The sequence below is a fragment of the Rhipicephalus microplus genome, chromosome 10 (assembly GCF_043290135.1).
Source record: "Rhipicephalus microplus isolate Deutch F79 chromosome 10, USDA_Rmic, whole genome shotgun sequence".
NCBI classification, from domain to species: domain Eukaryota; kingdom Metazoa; phylum Arthropoda; class Arachnida; order Ixodida; family Ixodidae; genus Rhipicephalus; species Rhipicephalus microplus.
The window spans coordinates 19,896,313-19,914,768 of NC_134709.1; the positions used below are offsets into that span (position 1 = coordinate 19,896,313).

At 43.2% G+C, this 18,456-nt stretch overlaps 1 protein-coding gene across 1 annotated transcript; it reads right to left on the bottom strand.

Annotated features, from left to right (window-relative positions):
* Nucleotides 1-2,878: 2,878 nt before the first annotated feature.
* Nucleotides 2,879-18,109, bottom strand: LOC142774616 (sterile alpha motif domain-containing protein 3-like). The gene is made up of 9 exons (XM_075875193.1): nucleotides 9,702-18,109; nucleotides 6,760-6,869; nucleotides 6,452-6,682; nucleotides 6,300-6,384; nucleotides 5,436-5,582; nucleotides 3,798-4,022; nucleotides 3,492-3,666; nucleotides 3,284-3,357; nucleotides 2,879-3,197 (listed from the first exon to the last, which is right to left on the bottom strand). The coding sequence occupies exons 1-9, from the start codon at nucleotides 9,843-9,845 to the stop codon at nucleotides 2,928-2,930; spliced, it is 1,461 nt and encodes a 486-aa protein (XP_075731308.1). The 5' UTR covers nucleotides 9,846-18,109; the 3' UTR covers nucleotides 2,879-2,927.
* Between the last annotated feature and the right edge of the window lie 347 nt (nucleotides 18,110-18,456).

The window sequence follows — 18,456 nt, forward strand, 5'->3', positions numbered from 1 at the left end:
GTATACTGCTAAACATAAAATATATATAGTAGATACATCTGCCCACGTACTCGGTTGAACAGATGGATGGATGGACGGAAGTTAGTTATGGCGTTTTCGAAAGATCGCCAGAACGTTCTCGCTTTTTACTTCCGGAGGGCGTATTCTGAAACCTTATATTCCCAAAACATATTATAACGATATACTGTTTTTACTGAGTGACGTATATAGCCGGTGGCGGTGTCTCTCAGCCCTGTACATTAGGAAGCGCTGCGGAAAGGAGGCAAGTGTACGTAGGGCAACAGTGAATATGAAAATAAAAAAAAAGAGAGACACAGGAAGTGAATATCACGATGGGAAAGGGGAGAGGGGTTAAATACAGAGTTCCTTTTAGCGCTTAGTTTTAGCTGCCGACAACGCTTTATATTCCGCTTGAGTTGGGAGACGAAGATATTGCTTTCGAAAGTGCGTATCGACGAAGCAGGCCGTGCATCGCGTATACGGTTTTCCCGAGCGGATGCGCTGGTATCGATGGCCAAGTGTCCCCGCAAGGTCTCGGGGAGGAAAGCCCTCACATCAAAGGCGAGTGAGAGCACCCGTGAAAAGGGATGGAAATGTACGATACCGGGTGCGTGGGAACTAGCTTGTAAAGGAGGGACATCGATCAGGATTTGTTATACCGCTCATTTGAGCGTATACTCCTATGGAGTTATGAGCACGCCATTTTCAATTTTTATTTTTTTACTTTTGTTTTGTAGGGAACTACGCTGCTCTTTAACCTTTCATTTGTTATATGCGGGGCGTTGAGTATATAGGTAAGGCAAGGGGTGTCATGTTAGCCTGTAATGGTACATTACTCATTTCAATGCGTCCCGTTGTGTTTCGCAAGCTTGCGAATCGCTGCATCGTTAGCTTTTATAAGGTATTGATTCAGGTAGTCTCTGTAAATCGAGGCGTGTTGATTCGCCTCAGCTCACACTGATGAAGAAAAAGAAAAAGAAAGGTAAGACTGCTGTTTTGAAATAGTGGTATGGATCCGTAATGCTGCTTTCTCTCTCTCTCTCTCTCACTCGGTGCGTGTGCGCGTGTTTATATTTGCGCATTGTTCGAGTTTGAAGAAGCAATACAAGTTTGTTTGGTTTGTGGAGTACGTGTAACTACGCGACATTATACCTTATAGTTAAGAAACAACAAAGTATGTCCCCTGTGCTTTGTTTGCTATGTTTAATTGCTGTCTGTTTCATTAGTTGTGTATAATAGATGTCTGATTGATTGGTTTATTGTTTGGTTTTGACGTCTCGATTCAACACTGGTGCTGCAGGTGGACACCTTGGGTTCCTCGCCACTTTCGATGTCACGAATTTCCGCCCAAACTACTACACCTAAATGCGATCCCCGTGGCCAGGAATCTACGATATTGCGTAACGTAACGTAAAACCGTCGTTTTAGCGCAACGCACAATCGCAACGTCAGTTCACATGTTGTGACGTTATGTAAATGAGGAAGGAAAGTATAAAAGTAATGCTTGGACGCATTAGTACGACATCGCCCTTTGCGCCGTTTTATTTCAGCCGTAGGACTGAAGGAATCTATAGGGAGGGTAGCTCCTGTGGGAAAGAAAATGATCAAACAAGCAAACAAAAAAATACGGCGCAAAATTGAGCCGAAGCAGTCCGGCGGACCTAACTGGCTCGAGTGCGAACTCCCTCCTGTGGGAAATCACTTCCCCCGATGCTTTCTTCTCCACCCCGTTCCTTCCCATCCTCGCTCTTGGTGGAAGGGGGGGTGCTCGACGCGTTTGGAACCGGTGTATTCAAATCCCATTAGTCAATTACCGCAGTGCTGGGTGGGTTGGCCCGGATCACCGTGCCGCTCGCTGCTCGAGCGTAATCTGAAGTGAGGTATATAAGGCGGATTCGAAAGATTTGCACTCGTGACGATGACGAGAAAAAAATACAAAAAAAAACGAGAAAACATTACACGCTCGAGCAGGCATTCCACGGTGCCCGGGCGCCCATCGTTGCGAATTAAGCGCCCGATTATTCAGCTTAATGCGCTCGGATGGAGCGGCCGCCCTGCACTCTTAAAAAAAAAGTAGTGCTACTTGCTACTTTTGGGTAGTAACAGTTTGTCACATATGTTACAACCCTGTTAGTAACGGGAGTTAGTAACGGCAAGCGTAGTCACTGTTACTACTCTTGCCGTTCCTAGCAGCAGCTAGTAAAAGCAAGGGTAGGAATCCTTACTACCGTTGCTGTTACTAACAGCAGGTAGCAACAACAAGGGTAGTAACTGTTACTGGCCTTGCCATTACTACTTCCTGTTAGTAACGGCATATGTAGCAATAGTTACTACTACTCCCATTACTATAATATGGTTGTAACATATGTGACAAGCCGTTGCTACCCAAAAGTAGCAAGTTCCACTACCTTCTTCCAAAGTTACGAAGCTAATATGTTAGTAATCGATGCTACGTTCTTACTAGCTACGGCTGGTATGGAGGTACGACAGACTCTTCGAATACACAATTGTGTGCACACCAGGTTAGTTGAATTGATTATTCTGATGGCCATATTTTACCGAGAACATTGTAGCTGTAATGAATGCGACGAAAATGCGGGTATATATACCAATAATATAGATATGCACTATACATATAAAATCAGAATAATTGCCAATGTATTGCATCATGGTATTTAGCACTTTTTCTTGGAAAACACCTGGTTCTGTTCCACACTGCGAAATATATTATCATGAAAGACACTACGAACACACCTCCAAATTCACTGCTGAGTGTCAACGGCCGTATAAAACCACAGGTTTATGCGGCTGACATTGTCAGGAACAAAACAATGCATTGTTCCAAAAGCCAGGGAGCAATGAAATATGCCACACAGTGCATTTTTATATGAAAACATTTATTGATAACACACGTCTGTAGGCATAACTTAAGTTGCCTTTTCAAGCGATGATATTTGCCGTATGACTAGCGGCATCTGCTTTGCACTTGTCGGCAAGCCACAGAAATGTTCAAGTAGAGTGAATGTTTTTTTGTTGGCGCCACTGTACTTGACATCGAATATCCAGTATATTTCCATAAGCGCCGTCATACCTGCAATTACATCAAGCACCTCTACACTAAGCCCTTCAAAGCTCGCAACTATGTTTGTAGCTTCAGAGGCATTTTTGCCCTTCAGCGAAAGGGCAGGGTAGGTGTCCTGTAAAATGAGTAATACATAAAATCAGCATCACTGATGAAAAGTATACTAGCTGATATAAAAAAAGGTAAAGCAAATAAGCTCACCGGTCCCTGCAGAAATCGCGGCTGCTCCTTTAGGAGCATGGGCAGCAACTCGACAATGCCAACGGCAAAGCGATCTGTTGACGAAATATTTTTAGGCACATCAAACTTTCACATATAAGGGCATTGACAGTAATACTCCTATGAAAATGACTTATAAAAGTTTGGAAATTTGGGAAAACTGGAAAAGCTGGCAAGCTTCTACACGTACATTTCTTTTCGTCACCATCCAGTGCCTCGACTTCTTCTTCAATTGCTTTCACAGCTTCCTTCGCGCAACGACGACACTTCGCAAGCTCAAAACACCGGTCTCCATACCGGTTTATAAATTCCAGGACCTTTTTTTCTAAGTTAACGCCAGTGAGAGCAATGAACTCCTCATGAAGCTAGAACGACAAAAAAATTGTACCGAATCACCAACAAATTTGCAACTATCGATAACATAAAAAAACTCATTGTTAAGTTCTCTCACATACATTTCTGCAGCAGGATCAAAACCACAGCTGTTTCTGCTCACCATTTCAGCCTTTGCCAAAGCAGGGTATTTCAGCACCACATCTGCTGTTGATGGCCTCATTTCCTTCATCCACTTCTGTCTAGATGGTCTTGTCTGCTCCATAGAATCACCGAGTTTTTGCATGTCAGGAATAGGCCGCTTGATTTCTTTCACCATGTAGTCAATATGGCTATTAATTGTAGCCTCATCATGCTGAGAAGCGACATGTTGGGAGAGATCTACAATCTAATCAGCAAAAAAAAGATGGTACTGCACAGTGAAAGATCACGACAAATGACATGAAATAGGCAGACATGAAAACTCAACTTTTTGCTAGCTCAGTTGAAGAATGTTGGCATTTTTTTGAACTGGACATGTGTAGAGAACTCAATTACAGGGTTGACTTACGTAAGAGAACTGAAGCAGTGTGTACTGATACCATCTTGCTCTGCGAGTGTGTCATAAATTATGTTAATATCAAAGTTCTCACAATGATTCTCTCCAATGTCGACCACCTCGGCACTTCACCACTTCCAAATTTACACCTTGTGAACCAGCATATCGCAAATGTGTGTGTAAAACCAGTGAACCACGCCTCCTACCTATATCAGAAGGAGTCTGAAGAGGTAACACTGATTTTAAATATTGCCAACTGCGGTGTCGGTGTTAGAATACAAGAGTTGTTGCCTTTATATGTATGTCATATATGTAAAACTTTGACCAGATATTAGTTAGTAGTGCTTGTTCTTTCATATAAAAAGAAAGTTTGAAAACTTGAAATTTCGAACCTAATATGTATCTTGCCTCCCCCCCAAAAAAAAATGTTCACCTCTAAAAAGCTTCTGGAAAAACATTGGTTTATGTATAGTTACATGGTGTAGTCAACAAATAAAGAGCAATAAGGAGCTTTTCTAATGTAGAGGACAGACAGATATTGAAGCCAAGCATAGCATATGGGCATTGTTTATGGTGGCCACTGAAAGGGCATTAATTATCGCTGGTTGGAGCTTTCACATCACATGCTCACTGAGCTGCAGTAGTTTGATTTCACCTGTCCACTTATTTCAGTACTCATGCGAGTTTAATAGTTGAATCAAAGGATTGTCAGTCACTTTCAGTGATAAGTATGGTGCAAAATGTAGAACACAATATTTAAAGCTGGAATGATGCATGATGTCAATAACAAGCTGATACCGAGCAATAAATCTACTACTTGCTAACCAAGGAGCATGGAATCAGCCAAGTCGGGAACCTAGCTACAAAATGAAGAAAAGAATGAGGAATCGAGCAACATGCCCGCGGCACTTGCTGAAACGCCGAGTTTTAAACATACAGGGACACATAGAAGTTTGATAGAGCGTTACCATCTTGACTCAAATAATAGAGCCTTGCATGAAAACTGTGAAAGTTGTTGTTTTGTTCTCCATAGGAGATAAGATGATTTTTTTGTTTACCAAATTTATTTTGTCTTATTTTGCATTTACTATACTTTAACTGTCAATATGGCCCTGAAAACTTGCCTGGCTTCTTAATGTGTTGATATGAAGAGGTTATATCGTTAAAAACATGAATAATGTTTTACTTCAGTAGCTCACACATAAAATAAGAGTGACTTCATAGTTGAGTTCTATGTACCAGTCCATTTGACGTTTCACTTACCACATGGCAGTGCCGCTTAGTATTGGTGCTTTCTTCTAAGTCTTTGCGTTTTCCGTAAGCTGCTCTCGCTGCTTGAACAGCTGGAACTGTGCACAGAGACTTCCTCATATATGCGAATTTGTATTTCAAGGAGACTTTCCATGAGTCCTGGAAACAACAATTTTTTTTATTATTTCAAATTTCCGCACAGTGGACACTGTCCTCTTTGAACATGGTCACTTTTGAAGCAAATGATTCTTTGGGAACCTTGATACACTGCTTTTAACCTGCTATGGGGCAGAAGCAGATTCAGGTGACAATACCTGGCAAATTTAGCTGTTCCTAGTAATATCAGCATATCTGTTGTATTTTAGCTTTATCTGCTCATTCCAAACTCCGGTTCCTGCATTTTATGTATGTGCTGGAGCCATGCGGCATGGCGAAGATCGTGGCATTTCAGTCGCAGAACTGAGCTTGTGTGAGCCTCTATTCAAGCTGTGATTAGAAACTACATATACCATTAGTGGTAATATTCAATCCCCAGAAGCGATGCATTACATCTGTATTTATCCTCTTAAACCGGTGTTAAAGCTTATAACCAGGGCCAGTTTTTAACTTTATTAATGCATGATATGAATATATTGGCCATGGGCACCTAGTTGATGATTATTATCAAACCCTCAAGTTAATGTCTGCCATTATCAGAGTTCGATGAAACGACTCTAAGAACATGCATGGCAATTATTCAAATGTAATAAATATGGGGTTGAAACTTCTTGAATGCTCTCCAAGAACAAAATAACTTGAAGGGCACCTGCAGTCTAGCTCACCAACATGTATGACATCCCAATAAAGTTATAGGAATGCCATTGCTTTAGTGCTTACCCAGCCTGTGCCAATAGTGTCCCTTAGCACTGGATATTCCAACACGAGAGATTTTGCAGCTGCTTCGTAGAGGCTTCCTGGATAGCTGTAAAAAAGAGCAACTTTAAAACCTGTACTGAATTAAACACATGCAAATACATGCCTATACTTACACTGTTATAGTCATGAGATGATTTGCAATCCACCCTACAATGCGGGATTTAGTGTGACTGGACACTTTTCCTGGTTGTGTCCTTTCAATCGCATCCTTAATATCTAAGGGCACAGGTGGTAGCCTATAATCATTTTCACAGCAGGCAAGCTGCTGACTAGGTGACTGCTCATTACTTTCAAGGGTCTTGGGCAGGCTACCTTCATGCACTGCTGTCACTTTGTCAGTTGTGCTGAAAACAGAGGCTAGTAAGTGATGCAGTTTTCCAAAAGCAATATTAAACTTGGCACCTGAAATTTAGGTACTGACCTGCAGCTCATTAAGAAGTTTTCACTGCACACAAGCCTGATTTTATCTTTCTCAGAGAAGACATGGCCAGCTGGTGGGTCCACAAATTCATCATGTCGGACGTTGTATACCTGAAAGAGATTCAGATGTGATGTTCAAATTCCCATAAAGTTACCTCAATAGGCACAGAACCTGAAGTAAGCAGACTACCAATGTTATATTCAATAGCACCCTAGAATCACTTTACTTGTCCTGTTTTTTTTTATTATTATCATGATGCCGTGTGTATTGTCGAGAAACCCTTAATGTATGTATTGTAAAGAGCATTGTAAATTACTCGTCTGGACATTCGGTATCAGTAAGTTCAGATTTGTGAAATAGTGACAATTAAACTTGTGAAATTTCACTGTTTCATAACATCAATTAGAAATAAACAAAAGCATTTAATGATTGCTGTACTAGCAGAAGATAATCACTGTGCTACAACGAAAAACCACACTCACAGTATCTGCTATCTATAAAATACTGTATACGCTAATGGCACAAGTCTTCATTCAATAGACCATGGAGCCTTATATTTTCGCACGTTGAAGGAATTATTAGGCTGCATTTCTTGCGTGCGCTAAGCTGAAGCAAATTTTTTAGCTCTGTTGTTATCTCTGTCGTCAAACTTTTCTTCTACAGTGTATCACAATTTAGAAATTAGAAATGGCTCTAGCCAAGTTCGTAGAGATCTCGACGTTTCGGAACCAATTCGGTATTTTCCTAAGGAGATGACTATATTGGTCATGGAAGCATCTCCCCGTCTTGTTTGACAATGGCCCCTGCTTTCTCTTTCTCTCGCGTATCGGAGGCTGTGAACGTATACAGAGGGAATTGTTCCTAACGACCGGTTCATGTTTACAGGTGTGTTCTGAATGTAACAGCATTTGAACAAGAGCCTCCTTCATAGATTCCTTTCTGTTTCAAGAACAGAAGCGATGTCGAAGTCGATCTTATGATCGTGCTTCTCATATTACTCTGCAAGAACGCTATGCTGCACTTCTATCTTCCAGACTGTTTCTGGGAAACACTTTCTCTGACCTATGTAGCTGGCTTTACCTGGCAGCTATCACCTTTACAAAAATGGCTAAAATTCAAACTGTGTTTCAACATCCAACACCACCGCTTGGCAACACCATAGTTTTTTGCAGAAGCGAAATCATGCGCTAATAAATACAGTGTTGATAGCCCATTAATGTTTCGAGTGCACACATTTCGGCAATGAAATAGCTAAATAGAGATAAAGGATCCGTCGCTATTCCATTGGTAATTTGAATACTCACACACCTAATAATTATTGATGATTTCACTACACAAAGCAACACAATATATCAAAGAATACAAAGCATTAAACACACCTAACGACACCTGCGAGACAGAAATGCCGACCGTGGGGCAAACGTACAGCATTGGTGAACAAGCATCCAGAACACAAGACTGCGCGCGCACGCACGCACGCACGCACGCACGCACACATACACACACGCACACGCACGCACGCGCACACACACGCACGCACGCACGCACACACACGCACGCACACACACACACACACACGCACGCACACGCACGCACACACACACACACACACACGCACACACACACACACACACACACACACACACACACACACACACACACACACACACACACACACACACACACACACACACACACACACACACACAACACTTTACGCTAGCTTTGAGAATTTTCAGTTTCTGACGAGCATACCTGGGAGCACAGCTGGCGGTCCCCCCGCCCCTCACCCTATTGTCAATTAAGACGTAGAAGGGGGTCGCCATGTTTGCCCCACTCATTGACACAATAGGGAGAGGGGTGCTGAGTTTCAGAAGGCAGCGCAAAGTCAGCCAGGGTAGTATGCAGATATCTTTTTCAGAGGGGAGGGCACGTTTCTGATCTATAGTGGGTACCGGGCAGGTAAACGTTCATTTTGTTCTGTGTAGGCAGAGCGAAAAAAAATTTCGGGGTGGGGGGAGAGAACGTGCCCGGCGTGCAACCTTCACCCAGCCCCCCTCTTCAGAGGGGAACCCTGCGCATGCCGATGCTAACAAGCAGCTTCTGCACCCACGCTATTTTCACTATGGAAGATACATGCAGTAACCACAGAAATTAGCCTATTCCATGTCCTTCGAAATTGATAATAAGTCTTTCTTGTAGTCCAATTTTATTGATTTCATGTTTTACGTGCGGTACAAAAGTCTTACTTTTTTTTGCTGATCTCCTTACATACCTAACCTCTTAACATCCTAGCTATGCCTTTATTCGTGAACAATCTCGCTCAATTTGAACACCAGGAAACGAACTCAGCGACGGCCACTCATCTTACCAACGCCGTGTCTTGGTGCATTGCCTGCTCGATAACTGGATGACCAAGCGCGCTGCCCCACTTTCCGCTAATGAAAGTTCGTGCGTGCCTCCGAGAGACAGATCGAGTGCGCATTTTTTTTTACCATTTTCACCTCTCATCCTCTACATCTGTCATTCCCACTTCCCCATCCTCGGTGCAGTGTTGTTGAGTTGACCTCCGAAGTGAGCCACAGTTACGAGGCCACACTTATTTCTTCACTTTTTTTTAAAACCACCCCGATAGCCGATTCGCACCATTACATTATCGCAACACAACCACTGCGAATGCCAGCAAAGGGTGGTTGCGCGCCGCCGAAGCGGAGATTAAACCTGGTTTACATCTCCCATCAGCAACTCCGAGACCACGTGCACGCTTCGCGGGCCGACAGCTCCAGTGAGAGAGCAGGGCAAGAAAAGCCCCACGCTTCGAAAAGCGCGAGCGCATGCTTGGTAAAACTGTTGAAGCACGTGCTAACAACGGAATATAATCAGTACTGTTTGGGCCACTGTCACAATGCAATTCGATGCACTTCAGGATAGAGACAACATACCTCAATCCGGCATGCTTGCAAAGAATGGCCAAAGTCTGTCGTCTTCAAGGCTTCCAAAATGTCCGCCTCCGTCGGTCCACGAGCAGAAATAATCTTCTTGCGGCCTTGAAATGACACCAAATATTGGAATTCCGGCGGCTCCATGAATACACAAGCACGTGGGCGCGGGAGGAAAGCTGCTGACACGTTCACACTGCGACAACCTGCTCTTTGCCTGGCTAGCCACCCTAGCCTGGCTCAGCTTCCGTCGATGTGTGCGCCCCCTGCCGCGTTTCAGTAATCAGCGCCTCCTGAAGGTAACTATCACAACGACGCTGTCTGTTGTTAAAATTTTGAATCTTGAAGACCATTTGGCTCTGTGCAGCGGAAATTTGTCCTGTCTGAAACCTGTAGCTGGCATGCGAAGGTAATAAAGAACATTTTATTCATTATGCCGGTCCAGTTGGGGACAGCGAGTGAGTAGAAGGGCATGAAAAGAGAACAAGTTCTCCCCCCCCTTTTTTTTTCCTGGTCTCTTCTCTCGCTTTCTTATTCCCATTTCATCTCTCCACTCTAGTCTATTATCCCCCTTCCCCAGTGAACCACTGCTCAGGTGTCGCAGTTGGCGGCAAATATTTGCGGGGTTCACTTTTCCTTTCTTTTCCGATTCTGAAAACCACTGCCCCCCCCCCCCCCCCCTAACGTTCGACACTGTAACGCGCCACCACCTTCCATGTTTATATAGCTTACAATTATGCGCTTAACCAGATGGACATTGGTACAAATAAGTAAGACCACCACAAAGAAGCTAACTCAATTCAATTTGTGTGCATCGAGCGCACAAATTAATTAATTTATATTAATTCTCTGCTGCATGACTCGCTCGTGTAGGCAGATGCCACGTCCGTTTTAACGTGAATTTACGACGACAGAAGTCATGTGCAGCTACCACTTCGCTCAATACTAATTAAGCAGCGGTTGTGTTATTTCAGATAGTGTGATGCAGCTCCCCACGTGTTGTTTTGAAAGGTGTGAGACACAGTTTTCAAGGCCACTCGTAAAAACAAACTGCTTCAAGCATAATGTAGGCAAAGAATTCTGTTATCTCTCGGCCATTCGATGAGAACTTGAATATGTTCTCCGAGCACGTGAATGAAGTGCTAAGATTTCATTTATCGTGGCCATTGAGTTCGTGACAAAACAATCACCGGTGTCAACATCATTTATTCTACAAGCGATATTATGTCACTTCCGCACGGTCTCACTCCGAGAGAGACTCTAATGGAGTGATTGTGTTGCATGTAGGTAATATTCACTATCAAAACCTGTGTGAGAAATTTTTTTTGTTGCTTCAAGGTCTTGTTGTTCTGTTAGGAAAGATATACATACATTGGCTGAAGGAAAGAAGTGAAAACTGAACGGCTCGTTTTTCTTTGTTCGACAGAATATTAATGAGGACTAACAGACAATGATGCCAGAGATAGTATAGGGAATGTTATTCGTAGTTATTGCAATGTAAGTTTGACGAAATAAAAGTGGACGAAAAGGTAACTTACCGCAGTCAGGGACCGAACCTTCGACACGTGCGATGCTCTAGAGCAGAAGTTGGCACAGCGACGGGCCAAATGGAAGGGGGGGGGGGGCTTTGCGAGCAAAGGGATAATGTAAAAAAACTGTAAAATCATGTTTATTTTAAGCACGCGTCATGAGGTTCCAATTAAACATTGGTTACTAAAAAAATTGCATTTTAGGCCAAAACTGCCTGGTCCTTTAAGTATACGAAGAAATAAGGTTAGAAGGAGAGGGGGGGGTGGACGTCCTGCCGGGGCCACATATATAGTAGTGCCTCGCGGGCCGCAGGTTGCGAACCCCTGCTCTGGAGCATCGCATGCGTTATTCGAAGGTCACAGGTTTGGTCCCTACCAGCGGACTGCTATCTTTCCATGCCATTTTCTTTCTTTACATGTACATTGCAATTACTTCTAATAACACCCTCTATATATTTCTTGGAGTCATTGTCTGTTAGTTCTAATTAAAATCATGTTAGTTGACAGAATAATGGGGCGGGTGGCTGCCTTTACAAAGCTCGTCGGAGATATGACCATATATAGTTTAGCTAGACCACTGCGACGCATTTAATCAGGATGGCCCCGGCATATCGTACAATTGAATGGTATCCAGAGGACCGCTGAATCACACTAAAGAGTTCAAACATATCGGGCGCGTATGTCTTCTCGATCTGCAGTTGTCCAATTAATGTTTTATTATTCTTCTTAGAAAGTATTCCCAACCTCCGCTTCTTAAGATGGCACACTGTCTGCCATATTAAACCAGTACACTGCAGCGTCGAATCGGCATGCATATTCCATCGGCATATTTCACTAGACCAAAAAAAGTGACACTTTTTGGTTGAGATCTCGGTTTGTGCTCCGAAACACGGAGCCCAGAGTGGTCTATAGCCACTCTAGACCACTCTAAGTTACTGTGACCATTGTGCCAATAGACAACTGAGGTGGGTGTACGTGGGGCAACCGGGTTGGTGTGTAAAAATGGCTGATTGTTCGAGTTGGTGTCGGTGTGTAAACATTCGGCTAAGCGAGCATCTTAATAATTCTTCTACAAACGGCTATTCACTCAAGTCTAAACACTGTGTAAAGTAGGTACCAATAACACGTGTCACCCACTTCTCGACAAAACAAACATTTGGTATCGCCGCCGGGATCGTTGCACTCGAGAGTCGTTCAAATTTTTACATCATCACCAGACGTGGACGCAAAAGCAAACCTTTGCTACCTTTTGATGATTGTGAGCTGGAATAAGCATGGTACGTGGGCGTAATCTCGGCACCACACAAGTTGGCTGGACGGTGTCCGTGGGTCAGCCACGTTGACAGAAATGCCTGGATGCCTGAAGAAGCACACCATACCTTATGTGAAATGCGTGACGGTTGCATAAATACCGCTGTCGTGTGGGAATACGTACGTAGGCCAAACAGGACGCTGTCTCAACGACCGACTCGGGAGCATCCTTTATCTCTAAAGAATAAAAGAAATGCGTATTTACCTGCGCATGGTATAGCCTGCAGATGTGATCCTCGGCTTCGCGAGGTCAAGATAATAGGCAGAAGCAACGAAACATTAGTGCGAGCTATTGGGGGCGTTTGACATTAAGAAAAGAGGCACAGCTTACATTATTGATACGACTATTTTACTTTACCAAAACGAGCTGCAGCTTTCTGACACGCGAATGTGACCAGTGTTTACCGATTTTGACGCACGCATTCGCAGAGATTTGTAATCTGGTGGCCTGTTCTTTCAAATAAACAAAGAAGTTTATCGCACGACCTTTCTGCTCCCTCCTACTTATTTACTAGAATCTGTGTTTTTTCCAAGTTTGCGGTATTATGTACCCTACTGACGTTAAATCAAATCGCCCAACAACAATTTATACTTAGTGTTGCATATTCAGAAATTTTTCAAAAATAGTTTCCTTCGCTTTACAAGTACGTTTCATAAATGTTACTTTACTGTTTCTGTCGCATACATTTCACACAAAAAATTCAACGGTAATGTTTGCTTATAACACCCTCATCACCTGTCGAGAACGACGGGTGATGAAATTGGTCCCCCGCATTGAATATGTTCCATATTTTTGATCCCATAAATTATGCAGTTTAAAAGAAAACTGGGTTCCTTTTCGGGCTGCTTGGTGCTATATACATAAAATATGAAATACTCAATCAAATGTGATACATCCTTTTCAGATTCCTGTCGATCTCACTTCAGTTCGGTTTATTACCTTATCTCCCGTGGAATCACCCGTTTAATTTCTATAACCATGGTTAGGAGACTAATTGCGGTTATGCTTGCTGTGCAGTCCTTTAATTAATGGACTTTACTTGAAACAGAGGGACGCCAATCAAAGTAAGGAGTAAACAAATGTTTTGTTTTGTTGTTCTTAGGTGCAATATCAAGACTAACAAAGAAAAACTAGCCCTTGAAATATCCACTTCTTTTCTTCTTTTTTTTTAGCTGCAAGAAAAAATTCCACGATTCGCGTACTTTTTCTTCCTGCCGTGGGGTCGTGCCTATTCTTCATGATGAGCGAAATTATATTGAGCGCACTCGATTAGCAGCGCACCTTAAGCCGGTTGAAGTTACTGGCTGTCTCCTTGCGAAAGGGGCATGCCCTTCCTGTACCGACGTGGGTGCCGCCCGCAGCCGACCAGCCGTCTTGAAAGACGTCAGCTCCTCAGGGGAATGTGTAAAAAGTTTGTTGACTGACTGACTGTCTTGGATAGGCCAGGATTTCGCGAAAACCTGTTTAAATAAGCTGCATCTTGTTCGACGACGCCGGCATTGTGAAAATAGATGCCGTGGTCCGCGAACGTACTCTTTGTCACTGGAACTTGGGGACATCGCTCTTATGTTGCCGTAGCTTCTCAGGAAGTTCAATACTTGCCCTACGAATGAAATGTCACAATAAGCACGTGCGTGGCATGAAGTAAACCAACCCATGCGCTTTCCCTACGGGCAGCCTGTATTTCGGGCACGATGAAGGGCAGGTCCAAGAAATCCACCTGCACAGTGTACTTCCACGAAAAGCATGTCCGTCCAGTTTAGCGTGGCTTTTTCAAATCTTGAACTTGTTTTGCAAATAAACAAACGCTCGCTAATTGCAACGTATATCGTTGCAAATTTGGCGAGTGTTTGTTTATTTGCAAGACACGTATGCCCCTCGCCAGACGGTGTTTCGTCGAATCCTTCACTAGATCTTGAACTTGATTTTGAAAGAAACCGTTTCTGCATCGACCAATATTCACGGCGCTGCTAGACACGTGTAGGAATGTGTACCCTCTCGCTACCCGCAGCTAAGACGGCACATGAATTCCCGTGTAAAGGCAACTACTCCTTATCCTTATTGTCAGTGAAAATATCTCACCCTTGCCACCCACCCCCCCCCCCCCTTCCTCCACGACGCCCGCCTTCCAGGTGCAGTCTAGCCCGGCCGTGCAAAAACCCTCAAAGAATGCGGAGCTTCCACGTGTTGCCGGTTCATGTTTTTCGCCCTCCGCCGTCTTGTCAACTTTTTGGTCCTAAATGGTAAGCCATGCTGGCCCAGTTCGGCTGGTGAAAACTACGGATAGAACTGCAGTTACGTCTGCCATGTAGCTACCTGTAATCATGGTGAGCCGTCGGCGTACTTAGTCCAGAATACCGCCCAGCGGCTGTACGCAAATACTGCCGCGAGTGAACATGTTACACTCATGCCCAAGATGTGCGTTCTCGTCCACGAAGCTCTGCAAAGTCGTCTGGCACATAAGAGACCATCGCCACGACAATAGATTTTCTATCATGTGCGGTGTGGATGGGTGTGCGAAAACCTACAGTGAGTTCGAATCTTATCGAAGGCACATTTACCGTGTGCACAGACGATATATGGACATGGATGACGCAGAGGAAGCCGGTGTTGAACCAACAGTCCTCGAAGAACCACCGGTGCGTGCCACAACAAGCTGCGCTGCGCACGACACAGTGGGTGATCACAGTGAAATGTTTTCATCTGGTTGCTCGTCGAACATGATCAACACGGAATGCGATGCGGTCTCTGTTCCCACTGCTCGAGTGACCACAATCAACGACTTCGTGCTGAAAATAAAAAAACAGCTGTGCTTACTTTTTTTTCGTGTTGCAGAAGTGCACAAGCTACCGCACTCTACGGCAGAAAGTGTTTTCAATGACTTCAAGATTACCTTTCTCGACATAATTCGGACATTCGCTTCTGTCATTGAAAATAACATCGCGATGGAGTCGGCAGGAATCGAACTGCGCAAGTTACTCGCTGGTGAATTCTTAGAGGATATTTTTCAAGCAGCAAGTAGTAAATATAAGCGAGAGCAATTCGCCAAGCGTCACCTGCCATACGTAAAGCCTGAAGTGCGTGATCTTGGTGCTGGTGAGACTTTTCAGTTTGTTCCTATAAGTGGTGTCATGCGAAATCTTATGTCCTCTGAGAACTTCCGCGACCACATAGAGCTAGATTTCTCAACAGGAGCGCCTTCACCAACGCTGCATAATTTTAGGGATGGCTGCATATACAAAGAAAAGTTGCATGCACTACTCGAGGATGGCGCGCAGTATACGCTTTTTTTTGTGTTGTACAGCGACGAAGTGGAGATAGTGAATCCGCTGGGGTCAAAGCGGGGTGTTCACAAAATCCTTGTCGTGTATTTCAGCGTGGTAAACATCCATGCCAAATACAGATCACAGCTCAGCTCTATCCATGTAGTTTTAGTTGCACCATATAGACTTGTCATCAAGCACGGAATCAATGTTATTTTGAAGCCAGTTGTAGATGACGTATCAGCTTTATGGATGACTGGTTTCACTCTGTGGAAGAACTCTGTTGCGGTAAAGGTGAGAGCGATTCTTGTTGCCTTTTCCGGTGATAACCTTTCAATGAATCGACTTGGCGGATTCACGTGTTCTTTCAGCCGTGGTCGTCCATGCAGATTTTGTACTTCACCAAACTCGGCGTTCAACACTGCCTTTCACGAGAGTGATGTTCAGGTTCGAAATCTGCCCTTGCACCAAAACCACGTTGCAAGTGCTAAAATAAATAGGCAGCTAGGCACAGCACTGTACGGCGTTAAAGATGAATCTCCACTCACAGATGTTGCCTATTTTGATGTGACAGTGCAACTGCCTCCGGACTTGATGCACGATGTGCTGGAGGGAGCCATTCCACATGTATTAAGGCACATTTTGCAAGGCCTGCTTCGTTCTGGAGTAATTAGGCACTCAGACCTTGATCGTATCCGCACATTCGTTTTTGGTGCTCACGACAAAAAGAACAAACCGGAAGAAGTCGTGAAATCCTTTCTTAATGGGCAAAGTGCATACAAGGGAACAGCTTCTCAAAAGTGGTGCCTATTCAGATTTTTTTCTCTTATGTTTGCAGATATTGTTCCTAAACAAAATGAGCACTGGGAAGTGTACCTACTTCTGAGAAGCATTGCAGATATAACATTTGCCGACAAGATTCCTCACGACCATTTGGCATATCTGCAAGATGAAATACGATTTTTTTTATCTTCATTTGCTGCTCTCTACCCTGGTGCAATAATACCCAAACTGCATTTCTTGATTCATTACCCTCGGCTCATCAGTGAACTTGGTCCACTAAAGCAATACTGGTGCATGCGATATGAAGCCAAACACCAGTACATGAAAACTATTGCACAGCGCAACCAAAACTTTCGAAATATATGCAAGTCTATCGCAGAAAGACACCAGTTGCTGCAGAGTTTCGAATTTTCCAACTTAGAAGTGGACCGTGGCATACAGACTAAAAGATCCAGGCAGCTGAAGCTAGAAGACTTGTGCTCATACATGCGCAAAGTTGTCTCTCCTGGCATTCCAGTGTGGGAAGTTGGTTCTGCCGAGGTGGAAAACTTGGTTTTCAAAAAGTTCGATGTAGTCATCCTAGAGAAGCAACAGCTGCCACTTTTTGGCCAAATAAGAAGGCTGTATATTTACTGCGGAAGCCTTTTCCTGCTTGTAGATGTGCTCATGACAGTCAGATTCGATCGTCACCGCTGGTCGTATGTTGTCGACAATACAGACGAGCAAAAACTTGTACAGCCCTTCAATCTTCCATCACCTCAAGTTCTTGACCTATATTTTGGTGCTGAGCTGATGCTACGGCCTGAAATTATGATTGTTGAATGATGTCCAAATTGTCATCTTAGACAGCTTTTTGTCACGGGCTGAATCTAAACTACTAGTAGCGTAGCCAATGTTTTTTTAGGAGAGGGGTTTCAGTCATACTTCATATATTTTTGCTCTGGAGTTTGTGTATTTGGAAATGTCCTCCCTGGCTACGCAACTGAAGATGACGTATGATTTTATGTTACATCTCTCTTTTAGTGTATGGTTTCTAGTGTGCTGTCTTTACTGTATTTATCTTTTACTGTACCTGATGCACCCTTTCATCTACTGTTTTCTAACCAAAGCTTGTTACATTCTTTTTCTTTTATCAGTGTTATTGGTCTCTTCCCACTGTATTGCTGCAGAGCGCATGGCACTTTGTGTGATAACAAATTAAATGATATCCACCACATTTATAGTGAAACGCATTGTGCATGGTTACTTTGTTACATATTGCTCTGTTTATTTAGTAGTATCCGGAGCGGATAATTGATATGATTGTTACTTTGGACTATCTGATGCGCACATCTGCTGTTAATGTGAAATTGCTACCTTCAACTGCAACCGAAATATTATCATTCAGCGAACAATTTCGGTTAATCAACATGAAACACAATGGGCAGCCACAAAGTTACGGCTTAGGGCCTGTTAGCTTAGAGTTATGCAAATGTACAGCTGTGAAAATTTACACCTATAGAATATTTTCTGTTTTTTACACATGGTGCCTATATATATATATATATATATATATATATATATATATATATATATATATATATATATATATATATATATATATATATATATATATATATATATATATATATATAAGGGAAAGAAGTGTATAATTAAGGGCTCGTGTTTGCGTGTTTTGACACAATAATAATGAGATCTAACAGACAATAATGCCAAGAGGAAAGTATAGGGAAAGGTATTAGACCAAATTGTAATGTAAACGTGAAGAAAGAAAAGTGGGTGAAAAAATAACTTTGCCGTGGGCAGGGACCGAACCTGCGACCTTCGAATAACGACCTTCGAATAATATATATATATATATATATATATAT